At 46.5% G+C, this 19,317-nt stretch overlaps 1 protein-coding gene and 1 non-coding gene across 2 annotated transcripts; one reads left to right on the top strand and one right to left on the bottom strand.

Annotated features, from left to right (window-relative positions):
- Positions 1-678: 678 nt before the first annotated feature.
- LOC112413002 (neuroblastoma breakpoint family member 4-like) lies at positions 679-18,853 on the bottom strand. Its single transcript, XM_024764806.1, is given in 14 exon segments — positions 679-922; positions 1,764-1,767; positions 2,277-2,442; positions 3,866-3,917; positions 7,584-7,798; positions 8,590-8,641; positions 9,755-10,181; positions 11,044-11,105; positions 11,734-12,161; positions 12,489-12,597; positions 13,755-17,282; positions 17,424-18,156; positions 18,257-18,339; positions 18,659-18,853. Coding segments are annotated over 11 exon segments (1,887 nt in total). The 5' UTR covers positions 13,933-17,282; positions 17,424-18,156; positions 18,257-18,339; positions 18,659-18,853; the 3' UTR covers positions 679-728.
- A 168-nt stretch (positions 18,854-19,021) lies between these two features.
- Positions 19,022-19,185, top strand: LOC112413091 (U1 spliceosomal RNA). Its single transcript, XR_003005898.1, has one exon. It is a non-coding gene; the product is annotated as a U1 spliceosomal RNA (small nuclear RNA).
- Positions 19,186-19,317: the final 132 nt, after the last annotated feature.

Genomic DNA, 19,317 nt, shown 5'->3' on the forward strand with positions numbered 1-19,317 from the left:
TGCATCTCCTTTTGGCTAATGTCCCTTTAGGGTGCCATCTACTGTCCCCCACCTACTGCCAGCTCCAGTGAGTCCCTGGAAGCCCCATACACGGTAGCACAGAACTGCCCACCTGGGGCTGAGGTGACTCCAGGCCAGTCCAGCACTCCCACCTATGACCCAGGTTCTTACTTAGTTTTTGTAATCAGGGATCTTTTTCCTGTTTCATTTCTTCTTGTTCATGTGCAGAAGTTGAGGGTTAAGGGTTTTCCTAGATAAGTTTCTCCAAAAGCGAACCCACATCCAAGTGATTCATTAACACATGATCCTGGTAGAAATAGGCAGTGGAGTTTGGGAGCGGGGAAGGGAGAATAAGGCAAAGAAACCAAGAAAGTGTGTGAGATCAGGCGAAGGACTATGTGTTCAGTGGCCTAAATGATGCTCTTCTGATGAGGAGGACATGGATCTGGGCTTCCCTGTGGCTAAAAGGAAAGGTCAGAGGGAATATCAGGACAGCAGCTATAGGAACTCAACAGAGTTCAGAGTGCAAACAGGAGATGGAGATGGAAGGGCCATGGCAGGGTGGCAGCCCCCATGGAAAAGAGAGGAAAGACCAGACGAGGTAGCATCAGCTGTTGAGTGAACAAACGAGGAAGAGAAAAAATAGTGGGAGACTGAGCTATAATCTTAGGTAAAGAGTATAAGGAAGAAGTACACGTAAGAGCCTCAAATGTGATTACCTCTGTACCCTAAGCTTGAAGGCCAGGGAATTGGCATGCTAGCCTCCACTTGCTGAACAGCAGTTTTCTTGTGATAATTTGTTTCAGGACACTTAAGGCATTCATCTTGCTACAGACCAGACACTCATGTTTGCTGGCAGCTAAGACCTCACCTTCCAGCTTGGGAGGGTTCTTCATTCCAATGGAAGCATCCAAACCCAGCTCTGAAGATAAAACCACAGCCAACAGGATCCGTTGTTTTGCATGATCTTACTATGACTTACTCCCGCACGCAGGAGGGTCATCAAGTAAGGAAAGTGTCCAGGAACAAGAAAGGCCATCTGAAAGTCTATGGTGAGTGGAAACCAATGGAGACATTTTTATATTTGCTTTTTGTTGATCTTCCTAACACTACCCAGTATTGGTAAGACTACCACAGAGCAAACATGTCCCCAAATGCCAAAAAAAAAAAAAAGTCAAGAAAAATAAAACTGATTTTAAAAAAAAAAGAAAAGAAAAAGTTCTGGGCTTCCCTGGTGGCTCAGTGGTTGAGAGTCCGCCTGCCGATGCAGGGGACACGGGTTCGTGTCCTGGTCCGGGAAGATCCCACATGCCGTGGAGCGGCTGGGCCCGTGAGCCATGACCGCTGAGCCTGCGCATCCGGAGCCAGTGCTCCACAGCGGGAGAGGCCACAACAGTGAGAGGCCCGCATACCGCAAAAACAAACAAACAAAGAAAAAAAAGAAAATCTGAGCAGAGGTGGATCCCAAGGAGAAGAAAACTGAGGACATGGCCATGGGGATGAGTGAAGATGATGAATTAAATGGATTTTCATAAAATAGAGAGATCAGTACACCTCATGGGTGAGGATGGCCCTTTATTTTAAAAAGAGGGGAAAAAAGGAAAATAACCTGGATATGAAAACTAAACTGGAGGCTGAGTTGTGTGGCCAGGGTTTACATTGCTACAGAATGTTACTAATACAGTGTTACTGAGAGCACCTAGCAGGGGAAAATTGACTTGAGGGTGGATGTTGAAAAGAGAGGAAAATACTGGCCAACGTACCTTTCTGAGGAAGCAAGGGAAGACGGGTCCCAGAGAAAGTGGGGATCAAAAAAGTGCTCTACCTCAGAGGAAACAACGCATGTGCGATCATTTTGTAAGTGTTAAAGCACCAGAAAGACACAATGGTTAGATGTTATATATTCATAGTTGTTATCAAACCATTTTTACTGATCAGGCTTTCTGGACATCATGTTGCTTAATATTCCCAACAACCATGGAATGGGGATATAATTTTTCAAGAGTTCAGATGAGGGATGTGAGATGTGAGTACCTAAGGAGATAAATAACTTGGCCCAGTGAAACAATCAGCAGTTTGCAAACCCAGGGCCTGAGGCAGAGCTGGTCCTAAATCCCAGGCTCTTGCTCACCTCACTCTGGTAGAGCATCACAGACTTCAACCAGACCTACAGTGGGTGTGGGAAAGGCCCCATTGCCCCCTCCACCCTCAACCCTGAGACAACTAGAGCTTCCTAATCCCCTTTTATTTTTTACCTAGGAAGAGTGGTCCTTGGCTTCCAGAATCGGGGTTGGCAGTAAAGTCCATGTGTAAGCTGTACAGGAGTCTGACAGACGATGGCCGATAGAACCAGTCAAATCACATTCATCCAGTGAGTCCTGCTGGACTTCATTCTCTTCTACCGCCAGCAGCTCCAAACTGAGCTTTGTGGGGTCGGGAGGACTGATGATTAAATAGCAAATATTCAGGAACACGGAGTCCTGGCGGGTTTTGATGGGAGGGTTAAGGGACCGGTCATGTTATGGGTTTGGTGTGCGTTGTGTTGGAGAGTTTCAACCGAGGAGGTCAATAGATGAATCTGGACCAGCCATCTCGGTCCTTGTAATATTAAGCCAAGAATTGCAGACGAACACTTCGGGTTTAAGTTCAAAGCAAAATTTACTTAAAGCATAGACACACTCTCGGAGAGAGCGCAGACTGGCTTCTGCGATGTGAAACCAGCCCAGCTATAGGGGCGCGGGGTGTTTATAAGCGCTTTGAACCTAAGGGTAGGAATTGGGTTAAGATCCAGTGACAAGGTCCCGTCACGTGAGTGACGGGTTATACTGAGTGAGCATGCTTTTACCCATAATTCCATGTTTTCACCCAAATTCGCTAAGAAAAGCCCATGGCGGGGAGGGGGGGTGTTGAAACCACATGTAAATTCTATTATAATGATGACATAATGAGGTTGGGGTTATCTACGGTTATCGCTTGGCTCAAACTGCGCCTGCGTGCCTTGGGGAATTCCCCTTCGGCCAGGTGCTTCCTGCTGCTTCAGGACGTGCTGACCGCAACCTGTGCCTCAGACCCTCCTTGTTTGGCTCACATATCCTGAGTCTCCACCTCTGCCTTCCCCTGCTGCTCATCTGTAGCTAGCTGCCTAACAGTCACAGAAAAGAAATGGGAAGTCCCCATAAAGGGAGGTATAACAATCCTCTCCTATCTGGGGCCGGCGGGTGCTTGCAAAGGGAAAGGGAGAGAGAGGGAGGGGGAGAAAGTGAGCGTGACATGCTCTGAGCACTGATCAGAAACGAGCCCAGGAGGAAGGAGACTGAACTACCCCAGTACACAGCAGTCACATCACACACGCCTTCAGAAACCGTAAAGGCGGCTTCAACTATAGCATAAGTTTTTCGTGAAATTTACATGTAGCAGCCAAGTGAACAGGCTCTAGCAGCATAATGGGCTCCTAGAAGTCCTGTGTCTTCAAGGCCAATTTCTCTAATACTGAGATGTGATACGAATTTTTTTTCTCGTTCCTTTCCTTGCCATCAAATACCTGCCAGTGTGGTAAGGCCAAACAGGCAGAGGCAGATATGCATCTCATGCTGGTTTTAATAAAAAGGAGAGAACAGGAGACTGCAAGAAATCGGGTGGCTGATTAGTACCCCTGCATCAACTGACTGTAGGTTACTATAATTGAGAGGGATTCATAAAGGGGCCTATACAAGTACCACAGTGAAAACAGACAACATTATTAAAAGGGACACTTTGTGGTTGTCAGAATGGAAGAAATAGGCATATTCAGCACTTTCAGATTTCCCTGCATCTGATATGACCAGATGTCACCACTGAATTAAGACCCATGTTTCTTCATAGTTACCTAGAACAGATAAGGTCTTGGCCTTCCTCTTCCTCAAGAACAGTATGATTTCCTACAGATAAATTCAGACAGGGAACAAAAAATTTCACAATTTGTATGGAAACTCAAAAGATCCTGAATAGCCAAAGCAATCTTGAGACTAAGCAGATCTTCCTGTGTACGATAATAACCCAGTATCCAATACTACCCTGGGGACAAACATCACCAGTGGGACGATAGGATATTTTAAGAAGAATATTCCAGGAGGCCTCAGGTTGTGTCTTATATACCTGCCTTGGTTTGCTTTCCTGAGCCATCAGCCAAGATCTCCCTGACCTGGTAGATCCTCACCACGGTATCCTCTTCCAAGTCTGAATAAAAAGTTAAACACATCTTTTCCCCACAGATTGTGGGCAATAGCTCACCTGCATTCTAACAGAATAGTGTAATATTCAGGCTTTTCTCATCATACACTGGCTGGTTTAGCAGAATGATGGATGGAATCTACAAAACCTTGAATCAAAATGAATGTTTGGGCTTCCCTGGTGGCGCAGTGGTTGAGAGTCCGCCTGCCGATGCAGGGGACACAGGTTTGTGCCCCGGTCCGGGAAGATCCCACATGCCACAGAGCGGCTGGGCCCGTGAGCCATGGCCGCTGAGCCTGTGCGTCCGGAGCCTGTGCTCCGCAACGGGAGAGGCCGCAACAGTGAGAGGCCCGCGTACCGCAAAAAAAAAAAAAAAAAAAAAAAAGACTGTTTGTTGCTACGCTGAATCTTTGGCCATTCATGGGGTAGGGAAATGCCAGGGCTCTGCCTTGGTTCATGGAAACGTACAAACAAGGTGATGGTAGAGGTCTTCGTGTCCTGGTTTTCAGATGACTGCTTCACTGACACAGCCAACTTAGAGGAGACAGACACTGGGGATGACAGAAGTGACACCAGTGAAACAACAAATCCAAAGATGGAATTAAGGCTGTCAACGTCTCTGGAAAGGCACAGAAATTCAAGGGACATTTTTTGGGTATGAAAATAGGAGGCTTGTATGTAGGAAGAGACATTTCATGGGAATCAGGAAAAACGACAGTCATCCCTGTGCACTTGCACACCTGCAAGTGAGTGAGTTTGTCACACCTGCCTTGGATCCATTATCTAACTGGGGGCCTGACCCATAGGCTTGGCCTGGATGAAGAACAGAGCACAGCTCCCTGACCCACCTGATGTCTGTGCTTAAAACTCTGTCATAGAGCCTGATTCAAATCACTATGTCTACAGGGCTTGTACACAGGGATGACAAATCTCAGCACTGCCTGAGGCGTGGGGTACAAAGAATACAGAGTCTACCTGGGAGTCCAGTTGGAGTTTTATCACATTGATAAAGAATACTCAATGGTTACATCCCGAGCATAAGAGACATCCACTTCCTCAAATGAGAAGAAGGCAGCGCTTGTATAAGGCCAGAAGGAGTCTGACAGACCAGGAAGAATTGAGTAAATCAAATAGTATTCATCCAGTGAGTCCCATGCGACACCATTCTCTACCATCTGTGGCAGCTCCCTGCTGAGCCTGGTGGGGAGGCAGGACTGAAGATTAACCCAAGAGGGATCAGCAATCATAGAGTCCTACCTGGTTCTGATGGCATGTTTAAGGGAGTGGTGAAGCAAGCCAAAGGCCTGATCCTTTAAAGAGGGAAAAACTCCCTTTTGTGTGTGGGACAGAGTGTGTTTTTTCACAGGGGCAGGAGATAGAAAGGACACTAGGTGCTCAGTGCTCTGGCCAAATAACAAGCTGATGAAGAAAGAGACTGAATTATCTCTGGATGGTAGTCATGACTCACAACATATAGAGACACGTACCAGTGGCTTTCACCCTTTCATTTACGTTGCATTGAGTGTCACATGGAACGGGCAAGTGCATACAGCTTTTGGGACATTCTGGTGTCCCAGAAATCTCATGCCATCGAGGCCTCTCTAAATACTGTGGCATGGTATAGTAATATTATGGTCTATTTACATTTCTTGCTATGACATACATGCCAACATGCTAACGCCAAACAGGCAGAAAACAGATATGTACCTCACTCTATAAACCACACTGGAGATAACGAGTGAGTGCCAAAAAATCACTCTGACTTAGTTTACCTGGGTCAACCGGCTTGGGTTATAAACTTGAGAAGTTAATAAGAAATGGGAAACAATGTAAGTACCACAATGAAAGCAGAGAACATTACAAAAAATGATAATTCGTGGTTGGGAAAATTGATGATACAATATATTCAGCACTTCCTGCTTTCCCCTGGACCAGAGGCCTGCAGACGTCATCACTGTATTAACGGGCCACAAGTATTCAAAATTACCTTGTGGCAATAGCCACTGGTCCTTGCGGGTCACTGTGATCAGTTTGGTTTTCTACAAATAAATTGACAGGACAGTTACATCAGGCAAAACCCCTTCACAAATGCCCAATCCTGTGCCAGTCTTCACAGTGTGATAACAGGCTATTGTGAGAGAAATAGCCCAGGAGGCCCCAAAGAGAGCCTCATAAGAAGGCACTGGGTTTCCTTCTTGAGCCACTGGACAAATGTCCTTGATATGACAGGTCATCCTCAGAGTATCCTATGTCCTGAGTCTGTGCAAATGGCTAAACAAATCCTTTTCCCCACAGATCCTGGGGAAATACCCAGCTGCCATCCTAGAGCGTTGCTGTAATAGTCAGCCTTTTCTATCTGAAATGCTGTTTGTTAATGGGTTAGATGAATTATACAGTGAGATTAGATGGGAGTGGAATCTACACACCATCAAGTCAAAAGAATCTTCAGGGACTTCCCTGGTGGCACAGTGGTTAAGAATCTGCCTGCCAATGCAGGGGACACGGGTTCGAGCCCTGGTCCGGGAATATCCCACACGCCACGGAGCAGCTAAGCCCGTGCGCCACAACTACTGAGCCTGCACTCTAGAGCCCGCAAGTCACAACTGCTGAGCCCTCATGCCAGAACTACTGAAGCCCGTGCACATAGAGCCCATGCTCTGCAACAAGAGAAGCCACCGCAGTGAGAAGCCCGCGCACCACAACGAAGAGTAACCCCTGCTCACCGTGACTAGAGAAAACCCACACGCAGCAACAAAGGTACAACGCAGCCAATAAATAAATAAATAAATGTATAAAAGCAAAAAAAAAAAAAAAAAAGAATCTTCAAAGCTGCAAAGAAACAATGGCCATTCATCAGCTTGGGAAGTTCCAGGGCCCTGCCTTGCTTCAGAGAAATGTACCAAGTGTGACAGTGGGGCTTATATTTTGGTTTCAGAAGACTCTGGACAAGATAACACAAATGAAAGGAGATAGACTGTGGGTTGACAGAAGTGAATCAATGTAGTGACATCTCCAAAGATAGAAACAAGACTGCCATCAGACTCAGACACGTAAGGGAGCTCAGGGACATTGCTCAGGAATGAAAATTAGAGAATTTCATGTGATATAAGACATTCATTCAAAATTAGGAGGCCTCAAAGTTACTTCCTGTGCCACAATGTACATGTGAGTCTGGCAGGACTGCCTTCGTTCCAGTGATTTGCCACAGGGACAAACAAGACTAGGAACTGAGAAAAGTTCACTAACTTGTAGAATGTCTTATTTTAAATGCAATTGTAGAGTCTGGTTCAAACCAGGCTTCAATATGTAAGCATACAGTCTATCTAAGCAGATTAATTCTCTCAGAGTATACTAACAAAGATAATGGAGATTACCTGGGAGACCAGTTGAAATTTCATCCTCTTTAGCATGGGAGCAACCACAGGCTCCATCCAGAGCAGACCCCACTTTCTCTTCATCAAATGCAAATTTTTCATCAGTGTAAGGCTGGTAGCAGTTAGAACCTTCCTGGGGAGTTGAAGGAGCCAGAACACATTCATCTTGGGATTCCTGGAGCACTTCCTTCTTTTCAACATCCTGTAGGTTCACGCTGTGTCAGGTGGCAAAGGGATGACAGAAGATTAAACTAAGAGGAGCAGACACCATGCTGTCCTAGCTGGTGTTGATGGGAGGCATAGGGAGTGGACACAGAAAGCAAAGGGGAAGTCCTCTTAAAGAAGGAAATAATTATCCTCCTGTATGTGACGTGGAGTGTGGCTTCCATGGGTTGGGAGAGGGAGAGACCAGCAGATGCTCTAGCCACACAACCAGCTGTTGAGGGAGGAGACTGAACTCTCCCTGCATGCTATAGTCATGAGCCCCAGCACACACAGAAGACTAAGAGAGTGGTCCCAACTTGTTTGCATACATTGTGTTGATCTGTATATGCAGTGCCCAAGTGAATACAGCTTTTGAGGAATTATAGACTCTAGATATTCTGCCTTCAGGAACTATTTTCTCAACATTTTGTTATAATATGAATTTCTTCTAGTTTCTTCACTTGCAATCAAATATTTACCAACATGCTGATGCCAAACAGGCACAAGGCGATATGAATCTCACCCTGCTGTTAACCATACAGGAGAGAACACTTGATTACAGGAACTCCCAAGTTTGGCTCTTTCACCAGGGTCAACTCACTGTACGTTACTATACTTGAAGGATTAATAAATTGAAACCCACACAACTACCGCAATAAAAATAGACAACGTTGTTAAAAGGGATATTTGACTGTTGACTGAATGGATGAAAGAGTTACATTTAGTAATTCTGTTTTTCCCTGGATTTGAGGTCTCCTGTTGTCACCACTGACATTCACAGCCCACAGATCTTCAGAATTACCTGGGGGATACTGGCTCTTGTCCATCCACTTGTTTATGATCATTTTGATTGTCTAGCAAGAAATTCAGAGACAGTGGGTCACAATAAGTAAATCACGTCTCACACATACCTACTCAGTGAACACACCACAAGGACGTGAATATTCTCAGTGCAAGAACATAATACATTAGCAGAGACATTCCAGGACACTTAAGTCTTAGAATTAGACTGGACCCCAGACCCATCAGGGAAATTCTCTTATTGATCTGATAGAGTGCTCTCCCAACATCCTTTGTTCTGAGGCTGTATAAATAGTTAATGATATATTTTCCCCAGTAATCCTAGAAAATGAGCTGAGTTATTTTCTAGAATTGTTTCTACAATATTGGTTAGTCCCATCAGATTATGTGGTTGCTGATGGTTTAGAGGAATTTATACTTGAGACTAGAGTGATGGATGAATTGTATAAACCCTCAAACCAAAAAAGAATCTTTGGTGTGACACAGAAACCATGCCCATTCAAGGCTGAAGGGACTGCCAGAGCCCAGCCTTGCTTCATGGAAACATCCAAACAAGGCAATGGTACAGCTGTGTCTGTCCTGGTTTTCAGATGACTGCTTAGCTAACAGTTAGAAGCCAACATAGAGAAGATGGAGACTGGGACTGAGAGCAGTGAAACCAGGGAAACAACCTCTCCTGATGTATATGCAAGTCTGCCGTTGTATCTGGATAAGGATAGAAAGGCCAGGGACATTGTACAAAAAAACAAAAATTAGGTCATTGCAGGTGACAAGACACATTTGATCCAAACTAGGTCTGACAAACACCTCCTGTAGATTTCCACCCAAGGTGGATGAGAGTTTGTCACACCTGATTTGGGTCCAAATGCCTGACACTGGTGCCAGGGTGACACAGGCATGACTGGGGCCTAGAAAGGGATAAAGGCTCCCTGAGCCACCTGATGTCTGTGTTTCATAATAGATCCTTTTCCCTGATTTAAGCAAGATGTGTCTATAGGGACTATCTTCAGAGATGACCTTCCTCAGTCTACACAGGTGTGGGGAACAAATATGGAGGCTACTTGGGAGATCAGTTGGAATTTCATCCTCTTTAGCATGGGAGCAACCACAGGCTCCATCCGGAGCAGGGCCCACTTCTGATTCATCAAGTGCAAATTTGCCATCACCGTAAGGCTGGTTGCAGTCAGAACTTCCTTGGAGAATTGAAGGAGTCAAAACACATTCATCCTGGGATTCCTGAGGCACTTCCTTCTTTTCAACCTCCTGCAGCTCCACGCTGTGCCAGGTGGGAGAGGGATGACAGAAAATTAAACAAAGAGGATCCGACCCCAAGCTGCCCTGCCTGGTTTTGATGGGAAGCATCGGGAGTGTCAGAGAAACCAAAAGGGCAGTCCCCTTAAAGAGGGAAGGAACTATCCTCCTGTACGTGAGGTGGAGTGTGGCTGCCATGGGGCAGGAGAGGGAGACCAGCAGGTGCTCCGTGCACTGGCCACACAACGTCTGATGAGGAGTGAGACTCAACCATCCCAGTATGGTACCTTCAGGAACATGAAACACAAAAGAACTTCCATACCAGATGCTACCCCCGTGGTCCTAAGTCATGTTCAATTTAAGATAAAGTAGTCCAGTGAATATGGCTATTAAGGCATTATAGACTCCCAGAGATATTATGCCTTCTTTTTAGGAATAGAAAGGCCTCCGAGGCCTCTTTCTCTTACTACTGTCACATGACAACCAATTTTTTTTCTAGATAGTTGTCCTGATGCTTAATTTTTCTGGTTACTTCTCTACTAATTCCTTTGCTAGGTACCTTCCTCCCAAGGACCTAAAACAACTGTGTAGGAGTAGATATTTATCTCACCTTGGAGTTCCTTTAGGAGAGAATAGATATTCTGTGTGTGCAGGAAATCCTAAGGGGGGTGCATTCACCTTGGGTCGTACATACAAGTAGCACGGAGACAACAGACGACCAAGTTCACACGGCCATTTCCATGTGGGTTGAGCGAAGTAAATCAATACAGTCTGCAGTTCTGCTTCTCCTTGCGTCTGGCATCTGTGACTCTCTTGACCTCACTGTTCTTTCTGTGACCCTGTCCATAATTTACCCACCCATTACCAGCTCCTGCTAGTTCACTGTTACCTAGATGTGAGTATCTCTTGTGCTTGTTCACCTTCCTCATCTTCACGAATTTCTGCAAATTCAGAAATATCCAAGAAGTCAGCTTCTTGCCACTTCACTCACTCCCAACACAGCAACTCACATGGTTACAGACTCATAAATACCTAGGTATGAATTAGTACCGTATGGAAGTTCTAGTGCATTGTCTTTAAACAATTGCCCTAGCATGGATTTCCGATCCATCAGGCAGTCTGACTAAACCAGAGGATCATCATCATGACACCTTCTGCCTGGAATTGGACAAACATTTAAAGTGTCCTTTCTCCCTTATATCACTGTATACTTGTCCGCCTTCCATCTTGGCTTCCACAGCTGGATCATCCATCCTGCCACAAATTCTGCCAAAGACACAGGCTCTATGAACTTTCACAGCTCTCACAAGATCCCCTCCTTTCTCTAAGGAGAAGAACCATGTCCCACATCCCTCCCCCTGGGAACATCCTGAGCTCTTCCAGGTGGCTTCTGCTGGTTATCAAGGGGAAGTCTCTCTATGGAAAGTGGTCCAGTCTAAACAGCTTTCCCAACACCAAGTCTGACTACATCAAGCACCTTATCTAGCACCACACAGTGAAGGGCTTTCTTTTTTCTGCAGTGCATTCGTAAATATTTCCCCATTTCATCACTACAGCTACCATCAACAGATTATTTGATCCATTTTACAGAAGAGGAAACAGATACTGGGATAGGAAAAAATCACTCACTCACTCACTGTTACTAAAGACAGCCGCCCTCAGGCTGAACCCTGGGAACTTTCATGCTTAGTCCAGGGCTCCTTTCACTCTAATAACCTGCCTCCTGTCACATCGTCTTTTCTGTGCTTTAACACTGGGCGGATGCTGCCTCCTGCGCCAAAGGCCATGGTTCATCAGGGAGGAATCAGACAGTTGGAATACTACGCCCTCCACCCTGTGCATTTCTCCTCTGTTCTCCCACTCAGCCAGTCCTGCTCCTATCATAGCCCCAAACGGGACATGAAACAGGAAAGCTGATAAAAAAAAAACATTCCTAGTGCAGGTGTGGAGTCTCTTGTGAGCAGGGGACCTTGGAGCAGCTCAGTGTTATCAGGTACTGTGGCCCCCTTAGCTGGGCTGAGCTTGTGGGCAAGGTGCTCTGCCAGCCTGTGTCCCTCAGTCAGCCGCTCTTAGAAGCCCTGCCCCTGGTGGTTGTCAAGGTCGTTGTGGGTGAGGAGGTCCTTGAGGTGCTGCTGGAGTAGGACAGAGTCATCTTTCACTTCCCGTAATGTCCGCCGTAACTGGGTCAGCTCTCGTGCCTGACTTCGAGTTAGGGTATCACATGTCTTAAGGTGGGACAGAAGATACAATTTTAAAATGCAAAGATGACGCACTATTAGGGATTTCTGTGAGAACAGCCCCAAGGAGTGTGGACAGATACAGCTGGTGTGAATTGGAAAAAAACGTGAGAATGACAGGGCCAAGAATGGATGACAAGGTGTAGTCAGTCAGGAGGGGGTTGTGAGTTAAAGGTAAATGAGGTATTGATTGCACAACATTGTTGAGGGTACCAAATGCCACTGAGCTGTTGACTTGAATTTGGTGAATTTCATGATATGTGATTTTAAGTCAATAGTGTTTTTAAAAGCAGAGTAAATGAGGCTCTGAATAACAATTGGAGTCCGTAATTCACCAATTGGTGTTCTCCTGCTGGTTTATAAATATTGTGCCATGTGCCTGCCATGAACATCTCTGCCCTCCTTATCTCACCTCTCAGCTTGCGTGGCCTTCTCTGCCAGCTTCTCTGCTAGCCTCAGCGCCTCAAACAGCAGCTTCTCACTCAGCACAGATTCAATGATGTCCTTAAATGCTTCATACTCTGAGGAAAGAGAGACGCTGCCTCAGGGGAAAGCTGGACAGGCTGCTGTGGTCACTGCCTTCAAGGGAAGAGGCAGGGTCCATCCCAAGGACAGATGTAACCTCAGTACCAGGCTCTACACAGGGATTTCCACATCTGATTCCTCAGCCTCCCACCTGCATGGCATTCGGTTACTCCCTGTTTTAGAGCTGAGGAAACAGAAGCTCCAGGGCACAGAAAGTAACTAGACAAGATGAACTGGTGTTTGGCAAACTGACACTGAATCCTGGGCCACTTACCAATACTTGCAGCCTCGTAGGTGAAACGCTGAGCAGGGGCATTCCTGGTGATTCCTGTGTGGTTGGGAAGACCCCTAGGACTATAGGACTGATGGTTCCCTTGTGCTGGGATTTCAGTAATGGACAAGTGTCTCAAAGGTAAAAAACTCACCTGGATACACTTGTGTGAAAGAGAATACATGAAACCATAAGGACCTGGAAAAAAAATGTGCCCAAATACTATGAAAGTTTGTGTTATTAGACATAGTAGAACCTGAACTTACTGTGTTATACTGTGCCAGGGACTATTGTCAGAGCTTTGTCCGAATTTCCTCATTATTCATTACAACTCAAACAGGTAGCCCATGGTTTCAGTGAGAAGCAGACTCATCCTTAAGCTACTTTTAAGCAGGTACTATCCCCTGCTTCCCCCAGTGTGTAACCACCATGTCACCCCAGTGTAACTAGCACAGGGCTTTGCCAATGGGACCTCAGGGAAACCTGAACTGATGGAGTTCATCAGTCCCAGTCGTTTAGCCAACAGTGATGCAGGATCAGATACAGAACAGGAAAGATTCCAATTGACACAGTTTAGCTTGTTCCTGAGAGAAACAGGCAGTTCAGTGCCTGAACCAAGAATCAATATCTGGGATTTTAACTCTAATCTCAACCTACAACTCACCGCAAACCTGGAAAAGTGGCTCAACTCTTTGTGCCTGAGTTTTCCCATCCTCAGGGAACTGAGGGTAAAATAGCCACTTCTACCTTTCCTGGATTGTGGTCAGAATGAAATTCAAAATGACAAAGGGAATAGGAGACAAAGTCTGGAGAGTTTTTGTTTCTCAGAGGGAAGACCATGATCATTCATCACTTTGGTGGCCATGACCCCTAGGACTTAACTGTATTTCTGCAGCTGGTTGGCCAGGGAGTAGGCAGTAGCTTGGGATACAAGGAATTTCTCTGGGAGGTCTTGGAAGTCCTGCTTCTTCTTTGCCAGCTACAACTGAAGCTCCTGGTTGATTTCCGTGAGTGTAAGTTCTACCCTCAGATCAGATAAAGGGCCAAGAGATACTGCCATGGTGACATGTGGCAGAAAAGGTAGAGCCAGGGACTGGGGAGAAGAAACCCAAACATATGATGGATTAAAAACATGTGAAATCACGTAAGTTTAATCAGGACTGAGAGATGACAGAAACTGGAATTCTTAACTTACTGTTGGGCGAAACTTGAGGGTTTGCAACCGCAAAAACAAGGTTCATTATGCCAGCGCTCAGAGCCAAAGGCACCGTCTATAGCTCACACTCAGACAGGAGTGACAGAGGAGGACCCAGCATGCGAGGTTACCATCTGGAGTTGCAATAACAGAACTGGTAGCGGAGGGGGGGGGTCATGGAATCTTGGGGGCACCTGCCTTCCAGTTGCCTAGGCCATGCTAATACACAAGGCTGCCTGGGGTCTTGTGAAGGTCACCATTGATAGCAACCAATCCCTCAGCAGTCACTCTTAAGTTGTCTACACATGTCCTGATACCACTTACCTATCTCCTTCCAAAAGAAAATCTCAGCGGAGTTCTCATTGTTCATTCTTCGGTGCATAAAGAATTCACAGGAGAAATAGTTTGCCAACAGGTCTTAATTTCTGTAGGGCTGTCATGAAGTCACCCACCTTCTCCTTAAACAGATCTTAAGGCTTTTCCACAAGTGAGACACCTCAAACTTTTACACTGTCATGAAGTTCTTCGACCCTGCTGGAGGGTCTGGAAGGAGTCAGAGACGTGGCCTGGTGGGGCAGGGCGAAAGGCAGAGGGCCTCTCCTGCAGTTGAGGAATAACCAGGCAAGGTCCACCGGGCCCAGCACGGAGCAAAACAGGCACAGTGTGTAGAGGACCCTGTGGCACCGCTTCTGGGGGGCTTGGGCACCAGCAACAGCACACTTCTCGCCTCATCCTGAGGGTCAACTCAGGGGAAATAGGACCTGCTTCCCAGCGATGGAGCATGCGGTCCCCACGCTGGAGCTCCACGGCAGATCGAGGAGCTCAGGACTGAGCAGCGGTGCCCTGCGGGACAGTGTGGGCAGGGGCCCCGACGACCTGACCCGGGGCCAGCGCAGCCGGGTCACGGTCAGGCTGGGCGTCGGTCTGCACCGCAACACCTGAGTTCTTTGAATCCACGTGGTGAGAGCAGCGACTCCCAGATGCCGCCTCGTGCTTAGCCTAGACCTCCTATTTCTATTCTTTTACGATCTCCAAGAAGTGTACTGACCTCACTCTAAATATACTGTCCGATTTTGTCATCCTAACTTCTCCCTGGGACTTGGGGGCTACTGGCCACACCAAGCCTGTTGAGTCTTGTGTAAATGAACGAGGGATCATTTTTAAGTGACATGTGAGCGGCCCCCAGTTGTGCTAAAGCCTAGTCTGTGTCTTCACAGTGCTTTCGAAGGTGTGTATGTGTGAGTAAATGTATGATATATATTTATACATGCTGCTACAGCGATACGTTAAAGGCCAACATAACTGGTGGACAGGGTCAGTGAGAGGAAATGAAACAATCTTTTCGGTGGCTATTAAAGCAAAATGTGTGTAAAGAAATACGTTTTTCTTCCCCTACTCTGTCTCTAATTTCTGCACGAGTCCCTAGGCTGAGTGGGGAAGAATAGGAAAGACAAACTGTCACGAAGAGCTCACCTCACTGTCTAACGCTTGAAGTCTAAGTTTAAAAGAATGATTTACCCTCTTGTCATTTTGTAACAATCCCCTTATCTAAAAATATTAAAGGGCAGTTCTTACATTTAGAGTGCCTGAGAATCAGCTGTGGAGATTACAGAACCTCCTTCCTGGGCTCCAATCCCCGGAGGTCTCGTTGGTGTGAGGCCCTAGAGTCTGCAGTTTTTCACGTAAACACAGACCACACGTTTCTGATGTGGGTGGGCTGCGGATCCCAGTCGAAAACCTATTGTTCTATAACACTGATTCAAACCTATAAATAAGCTTGTTTTCCTTTAATTAAGAATCCTTAATTGAAAAGTGGGTAAGTCACACCACAAATTGACATAAAGATCTCAAAGCGTTCCTTGGGAAAAGTCCTTAGTTACGTTCTTTTGCCTTCCAGAATTAAAACCAAGCACTTGCTCCACAATTATTTCCTAGTAACGGTTGAGAAATTAAAGCGAACGACAACATGAACAAAAAACTCACGGACTTCCCTGGCGGTCCAGTGTTTAGACTGTGAGCTTCCACTGCAGGGGGCAGGGGTTCGATCCGTGGTCGGGGAACTAAGGTCCCGCAGGCCCCGCCGGCGTGGCCAAAAATATAAACAAATAAAGATAAAAAATAAAATAAAAAATAAAACAACTCAAACATTGTCACCACCACCGCCACCAATTACCAAAAGACTCAGGCCTGAGGTAGACACATGCCCCACTTCCGTAGTAGATGAAGTGACCTCGACTTCTGCCTTTACGCTTGGTTAAGTATTTTCCATGAGTGCCTTTGGCTGTCACTACAGAGGAACTCACTGGCAGGATCAGCAAGAATGGATGAAAAGTCAGCCGAACTATGAAGTCTTACTTAAAGATAAAGCAGTAAAATTTGGGGACCTCTTGCCCTGTGGTGATGCAAGCATCCCGGCAAGTCTTCCTTCCTCCCGGTGCTGCCAGGGCTGGAAGGCATTGATGGTGTAATCTGTAGTCAATGGAGAACTCAAATAATGCTTTTAAGAACTTCATTTTAAGGACGTTAACATTTATGAAAACAACAGCATATGCATCGTGTAAATCTCAGACCTGGTCAGGATTGAAACCGTGTACGAGGCCCCGTGCCCTTGTCTTTTGAAGTAAAGTGCTGACTCGAGAGTTAACGATTCGGGAATGTGAAGGCATAGAAACAAAGAACAGCTGTTGGGCTGGGGAACGGGCAGCAGTGTAGACTATAAATCCGCCACACGGCAGAATCACCGAACTCCCGGCTCAGTGAAGCTACAGATAAAGGCCTGACACACACGCCTAAGTGGTTTTACAGGGAGCAGACCCCCTCCAGATGGAAAGTGCTGCCCACAAGCACATAGACCCTGGACTGGTTGAAACCAGAAGGTTGATGACGCTTGAAACTTCACTTTGATGCCAGCCAATCCGAGAACTGTCTGCGAGCTGATCACGCCCTGCTCCTCGAACACTGTAAGGCTCCTCACTACGCCCTCCAGGGTGGGTCACACAGTCTTGAGGGCATTAGCCCGCTGTGGCCCCCTCTGCCTGGCAAAGCAATAAAAGCTACTCTTTTCTACTTCACCCAAAACTCTGTCTCCGCATTTCTCTTCGGCACCGGTGAACAGAGGCCAAGTTTCGGCAACAGGATCCAGTCACAAATTACTTTGGGGAAAAATTCCTAAAAGCCATTCTTGTGTTTCATCCTTTGAAAAGTAGCTCTTCACCCTAAAAAAAAAAAATTTTTTAAAAAATGGTTGCAAAAAATGAATCTTTGGGATGGAGGATTCTACGGTATTTAACTTTCCATAAATTATATTCTTTCCCTCTACGTGTTAGAACCCATTCTTAAAAGCAAATGAAATCAACCTGTGTCACCACCACTGTCTTCCAATTTGCTGTAATTCCAGTGAGAACCATGTTGGGTACACCTGTGCAGGAAATAGGGCGAGAGTCCTTTAGGGAAAAAACGGAAAGGAAAAAAGATACCTAATGTAATGCTTTAAACACGTACCAGTATCTCTTGACCTGTCAACCTAGGACAGACAGACGACCTGCAGATTGATATAGGGTTCATTATGTCCCCCATCTTATTACTGCTAAGGTGAATGTGCTAGACACTTATTGAATTGGTGTTCTATGTCTGCTGTAATAAGTGACCATGAGTTTAGTGGCTTAAAAGAACACACATTTATTATATTACAGTTCTGTAGGTTAGGAGTCCAACAAAGGTCTCACTGGACTAAAATCAAGGGGTCAATAGGGCTGCCTTACCTTCTGGAGGCTCTAGGGGATAATCTGTTTCCTTATCTTTTCTAGAGATTTTTCTAGAGATCTTTTTCAGAGATTCTCTGAGCTATTACTATCCCTGGAATAAAGCATATTTCAGATGAAATGAGCCAGAGTTTATTTCTGATGGCTGCAGAGAGAGAAAGGAGGGGAAAGGGGAAAAGCAGGGGGAGGAGAGGAAGCTTCTTCCTGGAAGTTAGCTGGGTGCTGAGTTCCTTTGTTGTCGGCTCCAAGATTCTCCGGAAGAGTCAGCGTCCCCCTTGAGCCAAAGGCACCCTCAAGGATCAAGTCACTCCGCTCCTTGCTCTCTGGTCTGAAAACACAAGTTGGCTGCCTTCTTCAGCCTCCCCTCGCCCCGCCCTCAGGTCTAGCCCAGTCTCACCCAGGTGGAGAAAACAAACGAAAAAACCAACCTCGCTCTTCAAGCAAACAGGTCATCTTCCTATCCCTTATTCTGGTCATCAGCTTCTTTTTCAGAATCGTCATTTCTTGTATTCTGTATGGTGAGGAAAGGAAAAACATGGTCCCTGGTATACCACGAGATTGAAGTAGGAAGGACGTGCGCAGAAAATACACCGAGTAGCACTCTGAGATGTAACCCTGAATCTACATGTCTACACACAAGACACATACATAAATATATACTTGTATCCATTGTTTTACAACTTCTTTATTTCTTAAAAACATTTTGGATCAGCATAACACACGATCCCAGAATTCCTTTCCCCGGCGTGTAACGCAGGACAAAAGGTAAGAATTCGAGGCGGCTGGCAAAATCCGCCGGTATCTCAGATAAAAAGTAAGAGGCGTGTTACCTCGGCTTGGTGGGCTCCCGAAGTGGGCGGGCACGATGACGTCACTTCCCCCTTCAGCAGCCGGCCCGCCCATTGGTCATCTCGGCAGGGCGGGGACAGGGCAGGGGTTGGAGGAGAGGAGCCGCCTTAGAGGTCAGGAATGGGGCTTGGCTTATGTAAATCTTGCAGCGTAGGGGTACAATTCCCGGCGAGCCACTTCCCGGGCTGTGGAAGTTTTCGCGAGAAGTTGCTCGGATTTTATTAGCAGAGTCGTTTGGAGGGGATGAGAGGCGTGGAAGAGGAGGGGGTGCGGAGGGTGGGTGGGGAGCGTGTGTGTACAGTGTAGGCGTCTAAGGCTGTACGGGGGGGCGGGGAAAGCGATTCATACTTACCTGGCAGGGGAGATACCATGATCATGAAGGTGGTTTTCCCAGGGTGAGGCTCACTCATTGCACTGCGAGTGTGCTGACCCCTGCGATTTCCCCAAATAGGGGAAACTCGACTGCGTAATTTGTGGTAGTGGGGGACTGCGTGCGCGCTCTCCCCTGGCAACCAGTGTGCTAACGATAGAATGAGGCAACGACCCTCATGGGGCCCCGTACCTATGCAGATAGCTCGGTGAAGAGAGTGTGTTGCTACCGTTTGGCGCGCGCCGTTCCCTCCTGGTGTTTTTTTTTTTT

Source organism: Neophocaena asiaeorientalis, unplaced genomic scaffold, assembly GCF_003031525.2.
Source record: "Neophocaena asiaeorientalis asiaeorientalis breed wild unplaced genomic scaffold, Neophocaena_asiaeorientalis_V1.1 scaffold62, whole genome shotgun sequence".
NCBI classification, from domain to species: domain Eukaryota; kingdom Metazoa; phylum Chordata; class Mammalia; order Artiodactyla; family Phocoenidae; genus Neophocaena; species Neophocaena asiaeorientalis.